The sequence below is a fragment of the Amblyraja radiata genome, chromosome 17 (genome assembly GCF_010909765.2).
Source record: "Amblyraja radiata isolate CabotCenter1 chromosome 17, sAmbRad1.1.pri, whole genome shotgun sequence".
In the NCBI taxonomy this organism is placed as follows: domain Eukaryota; kingdom Metazoa; phylum Chordata; class Chondrichthyes; order Rajiformes; family Rajidae; genus Amblyraja; species Amblyraja radiata.
Window position 1 is genome coordinate 8334538 of NC_045972.1, and position 12877 is coordinate 8347414.

Sequence of the window (12877 nt, forward strand, 5' to 3'; positions counted from 1 at the left end):
AAAGAAAAAAAATGTAGTGTATATCATAGTATTACGGCAAGTACAGAGAAAGTGCCTTTAAAAAAATGCAAGGTCTGCAATGAGGTAGGCTGGAAGATCAGGACTACACCCTAGCTTATGAGAGGACTGTTCAGTAGTGTGATAACAGTGGGGAAGCTGTTCCTGAATATGGAGTACATGCTTTCAAGTTTTTGTACCTTCTGCCCAAGGGGGCAGGGCACTAATACAAGAACTCGAAGCTCCCACCACTGGGTTTCTGGTTCAATCTGCTGTGGGATGCTATCACTTTCATAATCTATCACTCACATAATCCACTGAACTAACCGTCCATACATGCTACGGATGAAAATATTCCTCTATTATGATGTCTGCTTTCCCAAGGCATGGCAAAGTGTAAATGGAGTCAATGGGAGTGGGGAAAAGAGGCTGGGTTGTGTGATGGATTGGACTAAATCACAATTCACTGCAATTTCTTGTCTTGGGCAGGTCTGTTGCTAAACCTGGAATATCTAACAGTGAAGTGCCATCCCTAGTACTTACCACGGGAATTTACTTCAGTTATCCTAACAATCTAAAGCGATTCCTCCTACATATATAAAACCAAAGCTCAGCTGTGATCGGAGCAACGTCGTGTACAGTTGAGGCACAATTTTCTCTGTACAAAAAGGTCCACATTCCTGAAACTGAACTAGGATTTAGTCTCCGTCACCAAACATCCATACCTGCTTATCCCCAAAAAACTGAACTGGAAAAAGTGAGATATATTGTAGTAATATGTAGAAGAATCAACACCCAACACGCAGCAAGCACCAGCAGAACATATTCTAATGTGATAGGCTACTTAGATTGATATACACCTTCTCGTAAGCAAGTCTGCAGCCTTGGGTTTCCGATATTCTCCTCTTTTCCATTTATCCATATTCTGTCTTCCTTGAAATGTCGACTTGCACCAACTGTCGTTGTACTTTTCAACTGAAATGACAGAAACCAGAAAGGACATGCAAATTAAATCATTTGAACAACTTAAGATCTCAATTGGATATGATCCATCACACAGAATTTTTACAGCAAATATTAACATTGCTATTTGTTAGAATATTGAACTCCATACCAGTTAATACAATAATTTGTTCAAGTGATTTTCTCATAATTAATTAGTTTAACATCGATCAACACATCGCTAAAGGGTCCTTCAGTTATCATTCCTTCATTAAAAACAAGGGAAAGGTTTGACTTTAGACAGTGCTTTCAAAACTCAAAACCTTCAAACTGTATTTTATCCTAGTAATTTCTTTAAGCATTTGTGTGACAATGTAGGAAATGTTGCACACAGAAAATTACCATTATATAAAAGTGAATTACCATGATAGAAAACTGATCTGTTGTTAAACAAGTGATAGTACAAAGGTAAATCTTTATTTAATCTTCTCCTTTTATGACTATTTTCTGTTAGTATGAAAACAGTCAGCTACAAGGATGGAAGGATACCTTCCTAAGGATGAGATGGGCAAAAGGTTTGGCACGAATTAGGTGGATTTAATTCATGTTTCTCTACTGTCCAACTCGATGACAACATTGAAACCATCTTTTATTTTTTATGATGCCAAAGTTTCAACATGTTTCAATCCAACAGGTTGAACACGTTCAAATAAATTTCTAACATGGTGTTCCCGTCAATAAAAGTACTGCAAAAATAGGCTGGGATTTAGAATTCAACAATCAATATCATGGGTTAAAGACTAGATAATGCACGAGTCTGAAGGGTCTCGACCCGAAACATCACCCATTCCTTCTCTCCAGAGATGCTACCTGTCCCGCTGAGTTACTCCAGCTTTTTGTGTCTATCTTAGATAATGCAGGAAGCAAGATATTAAATTGCTCAAAAACTGTGTTTATTTGAAGGTGTTCAACCTGTTGGACTGAAACATGTTAAAATTTGCACCATTTAACAATTATGTTCAGACTGTACAGGGAATGTAACAGTGCAGCAAACACACATAGGAAACTGTCTGATGGAGACAGCCAACAAATATTCACTACCACGTGTGACAAATTTACCCTTTCAATGTCTTCACTCACCTTAAACCTGTGCCTCCATCTCCATTGACCACCGGGTGGCGCCACAGTGGCTGTATCGCCAATTATCTCTCGTCCTTTTCCTTCTTTGTTGTTTTTAGTATGTGTTAAATGTATGTTTTAATGTTCTTCAGCTTGTTTTATGCGGGAGGTGAGGGGGGTGGAGGGAGGGTGTTGGGGAAAACTTTGTTTAATCTCTTACCTCGACAGATTTTTTTTTTTTCTGTATCGCATCTCCGTCCGCACTGCGACCTAACATCGTGGAGCTGGCAGCCTCTTGCTGGGGACCGACTTTGGGGAGCTCCAACCGCAGGAGCCTGCGGACATTAACACCGTGGAGCTCACTGGTTAGCGACCCATTTATATCAATGGTCGATGGTTGAAAGGGTCAAGAACTTCAAATTCCTGGGGGTGCACATCTCTGAAGATCTTTCCTGGTCCGAGAACACTAACGCAATTATCAAAAAAGCTCATCAGCGCCTCTACTTCCTGAGAAGATTACGGAGAGTCGGATTGTCAAGGAAGACTCTCTCTAACTTCTACAGGTGCACAGTCGAGAGCATGCTGACCGGTTGCATCGTGGCTTGGTTCGGAAATTTGAGCGCCCTGGAGAGGAAAAGACTACAAAAAGTAGTAAACACTGCCCAGTCCATCATCGGCTCTGACCTTCCTTCCATCGAGGGGATTTATCGCAGTCGCTGCCTCAAAAAGTCTGGCAGTATCATCAAAGACCCATACCATCCTGGCCACACACTCATCTCCCTGCTACCTTCAGGTAGAAGGTACAGGAGCCTGAAGACTGCAACAACCAGGTTCAGGAATAGCTACTTCCCCTCAGCCATCAGGCTATTAAACCTGGCTCGGACAAAACTCTGATTATTAGCAACCACTTTCTGTTATTTGCACTACCAGTTTATTTATTCATGTGTATATATATTTAGATCATGGTATATGGACACATTTATCTGTTTTGTAGTAAATGCCTACTATTTTCTGTGTGCTTAAGCAAAGCAAGAATTTCATTGTCCTATACAGGGACACATGACAATAAACTCACTTGAACTTGAACTTGACTTATGTAGTTTTATGTACAGTGTCCCATAATGTTCGGGACAAAGACCCATCATTTATTTATTTGCCTCTGAACTCCACAATTTGAGGTTTGTAATAGAAAAAAAATCACATGTGGTTAAAGTGCACACTGTCAGATTTAAATAAAGGCCATTTTTATACATTTTGGTTTCACCATGTAGAAATTGCAGCAGCGTTTATACATAGACCCCCCATTTCAGGGCACCATAATGTTTGGGATACAGCAATGTCATGTAAATGAAAGTAGTCATGTTTAGTATTTTGTTGCATATCCTTTTCATGCAATGACTGCTTGAAGTCTGCAATTCATGGATATCACCAGTTGTTGGGTGTCTTCTCTGGTGATGCTCTACCAGGCCTGTATTGCAGCCATCTTTAGTTTATGCTTGTTTTGGGGGCTAGTCCCCTTCAGTTTTCTCTTCAGCATATAAAAGGCATGTTCAGATCGGGTGATTAACTTGGCCCCTCAAGAATTGACCTTTTTAGCTTCAAAAAACTCCTTTGTTGCTTTAGCAGTATGTTTGGGAACATTGTCTTGCTGCAGAATGAATCGCCAGCCAATGAGTTTTGAGGCATTTGTTTGAACTTGAGCAGATAGGATGTGTCTATACACTTCAGGATTCATTATGCTACTACCATCAGCAATGTATCATCAATGAAGATAAGTGAGCCAGTACCTTCAGCAGCCATACATGCCCAGTCCATAACACCCTCACCACCGTGTTTCACAGATGAGGTGGTATGCTTTGGATCTTGGGCAGTTCCTTCTCTCCTCCATAATTTGCTCTTGCCATTACTCTGATATAAGTTGATCTTTGTCTCATCTGACCACAAGAGTATTTTCCAGAACTGTGGTTGCTCTTTCTTGGCAAACTAACCTGGCCATCCTATTTTTGCGGCTAACCAGTGGTTTGCATCTTGCAGTGTAGCTTCTGTATTTCTGTTCATGAAGTCTTCTGTGGACAGTGGTCATTGACAAATCCACAGCTGACTCCTGAAGAGTGTTTCTGATTTGTCAGACAGGTGTTTGGGGATTTTACTTTATAATAGAGAGAATTCTTCTGTCATCAGCTGTGGAGGTCTTCCTTGGCCTGCCAGTCCCTTTGCAATTAGTAAGCTCACCAATGCTCTCTTTCTTCTTAATGATGTTCCAAACAGTTGATTTTGGTAAGCCTATGGTTTGGCTGATGTCTCTCAGTTTTATTCTAATTTTCGTTCATGTTGATAAACAGCAATAAAAGTTTCCAAAGGTGATGGAAAGACTGGACGAAAGACTAGGTGCTGAGAGCTCGCTTATATCTGCCTTAAGGAGGCATTTAAACACCCTTGAAAAATTACAAACACATACATTATGGTTCCCTGAAATGGGGGGACTATGTATAAAACAGCTATGGTGAAACCAAAATGTATAAAAATATCCTTTAATAAAATCTGACAATGTGCACTTTAACCTCATGTGATTTTTTTTCTATTATAAATCTCAAATTGTGGAGTAGAGGCAAATAAATAAATGATGGGTCTTTGGCCCAAACATTATGGAGAGCACAGTAGTTGTGTGTCTTGTTGCTTTTTTTAGTATGGTTGTATGGTAATCGAGTTTCACTTTACCTTAATCGGTGCAAGTGACAATAAGTGAGTTTTGAACCTTTGAAGAAAAATAAAATCTTTATATCCTATTTTAGCCGCTCTCAATTTTGTAAACTTCTATAAGTCACCCCATCAACCTCATATTTCAGCAATCCAGCCTATATAATCCCTCCTTATAACAGTCCTCCATTCCAAGCTATACTTTAGCGAGTGTCTCCTGCACTCTCTCTATTACGATCAGATCCTTCTAATGGTGATCAGAACCCTACACAACACTCTATATGCGGTCAGACCAATGTTAATAATTCATAGGCAGATACAAATTACACAGAAAGAACACCCTATTATTTTAGGAAACAATTCACAACATCTATATTTATGTATTCTCAATTAGAGGAACCAAATGGAATTTCTTCAGACAATGCTAAATTCAAAGTCAGCTGCAATATTACCAAGTTTGGCAGGTTACAGAGTTTATTGATATATGCTACAAAATATCACTTTCGATTCACTCGTATTGAAAAAGTATTCCTTAATTAATAATCTAATTATAGTCGACTTCAATAGTCCATTCCCCTTTCTTTGGAAATCCCAACAGTTCAGCATTTGGCTCACCTGGTGCTGTATCCCACACTTGTATTATACTCACAGGGGCCCCATTTCCCAACTTCTTTTTCAATTCCCAGGGCCTCACTGGAAAGTTTATTATACTAACATGTAACACCTAAAAGTAAATTAAAAGTGCACACACTCCCCGACTTAAGCAACGGTTACATTGCGTAAATGCAAGCCAGATTTTACACGCCAGAATCCTTAAGACCAGACAGAAACAAAGAACTGCAGATGCTGGTTAATACACAAAACAACACAAAGTGCTGGAGTAACTCAGCAGGTCAGGCAGCATCTCTAGAACATGGAATTGGTAACATCTCAGCTCGGGAGCCTTGTTCAGACTGAATCACCTTAAATCTAACAGTTTCACCTGAACCTTAGATGCCTGTAATGGCAATTTCTTAACATTCCAATGTCCAATCATTGATTGCCATTACTACTCAGGGATGTGGTGGAGATATAGTTTACCGACTCGTCGATAGCAAAAACGAATCTTCCAGTCATTGTTTCTTGATTAATTAGTCTTTTATTGAAGTTATACAAAACAAAGAAATGATTCGTATAACTTTTCGTTCGTACTAACTGTTTAATCCGTGTCGTGTAAAGTACAAGTGAGTCTTATGGTAGTGATTGTGGTAAAAAAAAACTGTTGTCTTCACCATCCCTCGAGGATAAACTGAACTCCCAATCTATGTGTGTGCAGTAGCCTCTTCAGATATAGACACTCCCTTCTACGTATCAAATCCCACCCACAAGCATACAAAAAAGATAAAACTAGAAATATCTAGAGATGGCTATAATATACTAACTTAAGCATAAATGGCTCCTACAATGCCAATGCATCTGGTCAGCACCAGCGAGTCCTTCTTCACCGGCTGCCGCACTGTCTGGATGACATGGTTGTTGTTGTTGTGGCTCACAGTGTAGCCCCCGGCTGACAGCGCTTTCTTCAGGCCACCGCTTCAGACAGGACACACTTGGTCACTATGGGGCTCCCTCCCCCCATATTAGCTGCTGGTTCGTCATGTCAGCCATCGCTTTGTCCACTCCGCCCGCTCCCACTTCAACCGCCACCTTCTCCTTCTCCCCTGGAGTCGGATTCTATCGTGGGAGAAGGCAGCAGTGGAGGGGGGAGTGATGGAGTGGCCATAGTGACGGGCGGAGGAGGAGAACAGAATGAGTGAACAGTGAGGAAACAAAGCAATAGTAGCATTTCAATTAGGGCCCTGGCTGTGGTCAATTAACATAGAGCCAATGGCCAAACCAAAGAAATTGTCAGCCTGGCTTACCACTGCGATAGTTTCATTAATTAGATCTCCAGAGGACCACTTGATTGACGATGAAGTAAAGAACAAATATATATATATATATATACAAATGGTTTTGATTTAGTCGTGTAAAGTTTCAATCACCTTCAAAATCTTTGTAACCTCAAAGCTTACCTGATCTTGATGTAAAGTTACACTCAGTGAGGAATTAATTGGTAAAATCAAGTCTGCATTTCGTTTCCCCCCTATGTGCAAGAAATAAAATAGTTTTAGGTTCTCATGATTTTTATTTTTTTTTAATCAAAAACCCCAAAATTATGGACCATACCAGAGAAATCTTAGATTTAAAAACGCATTAACAATTAAAAATAAATAAATACTGTTACTTTACGTGGGGCAGCGCAGCGGTAGAATTGCTGCCTTACAGCACCAGAGACCTGGGTTTGATCCTGACTACAAGTGCTGCCTATACGGAGTTTATATGTTCTCCCAGAGACCGCGTGGGTTTCCTCTGGGTGAGTCGCTTTCCTCCTGCACTCCAAAGACATACTAATTTTTAGGTTAATTGTCTTTGGTAAAGACTGTAAATGGGCCCTAGTGTGTAGGAGAGTGCTAGTGTATGGGGATTGCTGGTTGGCATGGACTCAGTGAGTTAAGGGCCTGTCCCAGTTGGGTGTCATTTGCGCGTCATCATTTACGCGTCACGTGGTGCGCGCATAGTGCGCATTGCGCGTGCATGGTGCGCCATGACGTAGGCAGTGACGCGCGGTCGCGCGCGGCGTCCCATTTTGGGATGGACAAAATCTTCACGCACATTCTGCATGACGCGCAAATGATGCAAAAGTGGGACAGACCTGTTTCCGTGCTGTGTCTCTAAACTAATCCCTTACATTTCACTGTTCATCCAATGTGACATTGGTTGTGCTAACAGATTTCCCAGGTTAAGTGGTGGGGAATTGGTTCAATGATGATGTTTACTCCGAAAATACTGACTAACAGCTGGAAGAGGTTGTGGACGTCCTCATTCGAGCTGGAAGGTTGTACAGGAATTTCAAACTTCCCGGATCATGGGCAAAAGCTCCATACAACATTCTTTGCAACTCCCCACAATAACCTGAGCTACAATTTGATCGCTATCCTCTGTATTTCATTAACAACCTGTTCATGGACTATGGAGGAACATAAAAAAACCTAACCAAACCCACATTTCCCATTCTATCCTAGCAGTATCCAGGGATCAATCTTGCCAATGCCTTTTATTCCACTGACCACTCATCATTCTCCCTTAGTTACTGCCTAAGAATCATTAGCTAGCTCTCTACTTCCCTCCAAAAACATCCATACTCTATTAGAGGTATTCAAATTCACCATTCATCAGCCATATCCAAACTGGTTTTCGCTATGGTTTGGACCTTATCACCAAATCATGTTTTAGTCTTCAACTTCCCTGGACCCCTCCTATTTTGGTGACCTCATCTTCTGTCCTTCCAGATTTTTTTAATTGTCTATTCTCCACCTGAAATTTGCATCTTTGTATCCTACCTCCTTTATTTTTTTTACATCCTTCTAATGGAAATATGTCATTTTCATCAATTGCAATTTCAGTCTGAGTTCTTCTTGCCCCTTTCCTTCCAATTAAATTTGGTTTTCAGGCATATCTGCATCTCCTTGCATATATGAACTTTGGTATCTACATTCCCTTAATCACACTATTAAATTTCAATATTTCATTTACATGACAACATTTGCCAAATTCTCTGCTTACTCCCAGTTACACATTGTTTACATCTCTTTCAATGTCACTTTCTCCTATGTCTCAGAGGTTTTCCCTGCAGTAGTAGGCACATGTTTAATAGTTCCTCAAACTAATCCATCAGGTCTTTGGCTAGAAAATGTTACTACACCACCACTGTGATCTGCCTCACCACCCTTATCAATGCCTTTCATGCTTTGGCACATAGTGACGCAGCAGGTAGAGCTTCTGCCTCGCAGCGTCGGAGACCCAAGGTTCAATCCTGACAGCAGGTGCTGTTTGTGTGGACTTTGCATGAGTTGTATGGTCATCCCTGTGACTGCATAGGTTTTCAATAGGTGCTATGGTTTCCTCCCACATCCCAAAGATGTCAGTGTTTACAGGTTAATTGGCCTCAGTAAATTACCCCTAATATGTAGGGAGTGGATGAGAAAGTGAGATGACACGTAGCGTGAACGGGTGTTTGACGTGGACTCAGTGGGCTGAAGTTTCCATTCTGTATCTCTAAACTAACCTAACACTAACCTAACTCTGTTACCCATTCCTGACCAATGCCCTTGCTGTGGACACTCTTTGCTTCCTCAAGTACAAATGGGTGCAAAGTTAAGGCCATTCAATGGATATTCAACAGACTTGTCAAGAACAAGCACTATTGGGCCACAACTCCTCATCTAACCATCGACTGCTTGGACAATACTAAAAAATGCTAACTAACCAGCTGTTAGTTTGTATTAAGCACAACCTTGCAAACGATACAAGCCAAAGCTGCTGTTCTTTTCAGGGAAAATAGCAACCCAAAGCAAACAGAAAGGAAACTTAATTGTTTTAACTATTTTTTTCAAAAGCTTGGCAACTTAAGTTATTAAGAATGCGAACCGTAATAGGAAAGCATATGTAATGGTTCAGTAACTACCTGATAACAGGCATTATCTAGTTATACATTGCTCCACAAATATTATTGGGTGGAATTTAAGATCAGCAACAAAAAGATGATCCTCTCTCGACGTGAAAATGAAAATGCTCACAAACCCTATGGACTAAAGCTTCAACTATGTTCACTTTGAATCCAACACCTCATAAGGGACACGAGATCATCAAATCAGTTGAACAGCCAATTGATTTGAAACTGTTTTTTTCTGATAGGAAACCAAGTAGTGAAAAGCAGTGTTTGCAATTTAATCATTTAGATTATTTTTCTGTAAAAGTTTGGTTATACTCATGGCATTGAGGCCAAGTCAGAAATAAACATTGAAAAAAAGCAATTTACAATAGGTATATTTGACTCCACTTTGTAAAATTAGATTTTCAGTCAGTTTTGTTCAAACATAATCATAGCACCTTAACCTACAAACCTGCAAGTCTGTGAAATGTGGGAGGAAACCAGAGCACCCAGAGAAAACCGATGCAGTCACAGGGAGAATGTACAAACTCCACACAGACAGCACCCTTAGGCAGGATCGAACATGGGTGTCTGGCACCGGGAGATAGCTACTGTACAGCTGCGCCACCATCATAGTCAGACAGCATAAAAATAGACCCTTCAGCGCAACTTGTTCATGCTCACCAGAATATCCCTTCTACGCTAATCCTACCTTTCTGCGTTTGGTCCATATTTCTAAAAACTTTCCTATCCATGTATCTGTCCAAATGCTTTTTAAGGGTTGTTTAGGTACCTACTTGAACTACCTCCTCCAGCTTGTTTAATACTGAAAACACTGCCACTCAGGTTGCTATTACATCTTTCCCCTTTCACCTTAAACGTATGCTTGGTTCTTGATTCCCCTACTCTGGGTAAAAGACGTCCGTTTACCCTTTCTATTTCCCTCTTGATCTTATGCATCTCGATAAGATCACCCCTCATCTTCCTATGCTGCAAGGAATAAAGCCATAGCCTGTGCAACCCCTCTCTATAGCTCAGGCCCTCGAGTCCTGGCAACATCCTCGTAAATCTTCTCTGAACTCTTTCCACCTTAATGATATTCTTCCTCAAAATTGAACACATTATTCCAAATGCTACCTCACCAACATGTACAACTGCAACATAATATCCCAACTTTTACACTCAACACTTTGACTGATGAAAGGCAATATACCAAAGCCTTCTTGACCCTATCTCCCAGTGACGTCACTTCATGGTATGATGGATTTGCACTCCTCTGCTCTACAACACTCCCTTCGGCCTTACCATTCATTCTGAAGATCCTGCCCTGGTTTGGCTTCCCAAAATGCAACACCTCACACTTATCTGAATTAAACTCCATTAGCCACTCCTCAGCCCACTTGGCCCAGCTATCAGCCTTCCCATTCTCATACTGACCTATCTGTCCTGGGCCTTCACCATTTCCAGAGCAAGGCCATGTGACATCTGAAGGAAACGCACCTTATATCCCACCACTACAACCTCCAAATAAGCTCTGAACTACATAGACTATTATTGTTATTATTGCACATAGGGTGGGAGATTGCAACCTTCACGTGGTCCACCCTGTTTCGACGAATGCAATCAACCTGGCGTGCACAAACAGAACAAGTTGTCTTACAACTTTAGGCTGTGCACACCATACGCAAGAAGCAGAAGATTATTGCACTATTATTGTTTGTTTGTTTTTTATCTGTATGTTTGTGTGTATATAGACACAAAATGCTGGAGTAACTCAGCGGGACAGGCAACATCTCTGGAGAGAAGGAATGGGTGATGTTTGGGGTCTAGGCCCTTCACATCTGTGGAGTCTGAAGTTCCTTGGAACCATCATCTCCAAGGACCTGAAATGGGAGGGCCACCACCGACTTCCCCCCCCCCCCCCCCCCCCTCCCCTCCCCTCCCTCCCCCCTCCCTTCCCCCTCCCTTTGATGAACTGTACACTGCAAGGGCCAAGAAGCGAGCGGGTAAAGTAATCTCTGACCCCTCTCACCCTGGCCACAAACTCTTTAAAGCACTTCCCTCTGGAAGGCGACTCTGGACTTTCAAAGCTGCCATAGCCAGACATAAAAACTGCTTTTTTTCCCATGAGTAGTAGCTCTACTCAATAACCAAAGTCTGTAGCCTGATTTTGCTCTGGTATTTTATTTCATTCACATGTTTAAACTAATGTTTTATTATTAATGTTTTATGTGTTATTCTTAATTGTTACTGTATGTCGTGTTGTTACTTGTGAGCGGGGCACCAAGGCAAACTCCTTGTATGTGTATATACTTGGCCAATAAACTTATTCATACATTCATGGTTCAGACTGATGGTAGTGAGCGGTACAGAGATAAAATGTAGTCCATTAGTTTCACAATTCGCAACTCTTCAATCAATTTGTCTCGCATCCTCTGTCTTTTCCTTTCTAGCCTAGTTTGTCCAACCTTCATCTGTATCTATTCACCACAGACAATCAGACTGAAGAACGGTCCCGGCTCGAAACCTCACCTATCCATGTTTTCAAGAGATACTGTCTGACCCGCTGAGATACTCCAACACTTTTTAATACTTTATACAGTTATACAGTTCCTTGTTCCTGCGATAGATGCTAAAGCAGGGAAGATGGTCATTCGGTTTGAAAAAGGTGTCACATTTAATCCCACGTTCCCGATACAATATAATTTGAGCACCTCAACATAACAGGTGCGCTGATGAGAAAAAAAATAGGAAGCGATAGGAAATACTGGGAGCAAGACGAAGCCAGTCTTAGGTTCAGCGTGGATACATACTCACAGTATTTTATCACAGCAATATTCACCGGAGCCGTGCAGGTAACCCGCGCAATGTTGCCGTCCTCAGCCATCACCACGGCAGGGCTGGAGAGCCGGTTGTGCGGGGAGGGTCTGCAGATGCGGCTTTACACCGAGAATAGACACAAAATGCTGGAGTAACTCAGCGGGACGGGCAGCGTCTGTGGAGAGAAGGAATGGGTGCCGTTTGTGTGGGTGGGGGGGGGGGGGGGGGGTCGAGAACCTTCCTCACACTGACAGCAGCTGGGACCATGGAGCGCGCGGCGCCGACAGTCACGCCATCCCGCCTCCTCGCCGTCGCTGCACGGCGATTGGCTGAGGGCTCGCACCATGCAGACCACCCACCAATAGGCGACCGCGTCTCGTCGGACGGGACAGCCATCCACCAATAGACGAGGGCGTTTCATCGGACGGAACGGCCATCCACCAATAGGAGACGGCATCTCATCGGACGGAACGGCCATCCACCAATCAGGAACCGGGCCAGCGTCACCACGTGGTGTCGGCAGCCGTTGACCAGGGCGGGTGGGCGTCGCCGCCGCCGCGAGAGGAGGGGAGGGGAGTGATGTCGACGCGGGGTGAAGGGCACGATGGCCCCCTCGCTGTAACACTGGTTATTGTTGAAGATTCAGGTCGAGACCCTTCCTCACGCCCGGAACGTCACCCATTCCTTCTCTCCAGAGACGCTGCCTGTCCCGCTGAGTTACTCTAACTTTTTGTGTCTGTCTTCGATGTAAACCTGCATCTGCAGTCCCCTCCTACTGAGATTGTTTAA

General features: G+C 42.4%; 1 protein-coding gene across 1 annotated transcript in view; it reads right to left on the bottom strand.

Moving 5' to 3' along the window:
- The window catches only part of mvd (mevalonate diphosphate decarboxylase), a 38908-nt gene extending 26525 nt beyond the window's left edge, over nt 1-12383 (bottom strand). Inside the window, exons 1-3 of the mRNA XM_033035694.1 lie at nt 12086-12383; nt 6810-6880; nt 858-972 (exon numbers count right to left, since the gene is read on the bottom strand). Coding sequence (XP_032891585.1) covers nt 858-972; nt 6810-6880; nt 12086-12155 — 256 coding nt within the window. The 5' untranslated portion in view covers nt 12156-12383. The remainder of the gene's footprint in view (nt 1-857; nt 973-6809; nt 6881-12085) is intronic.
- Nucleotides 12384-12877: the final 494 nt, after the last annotated feature.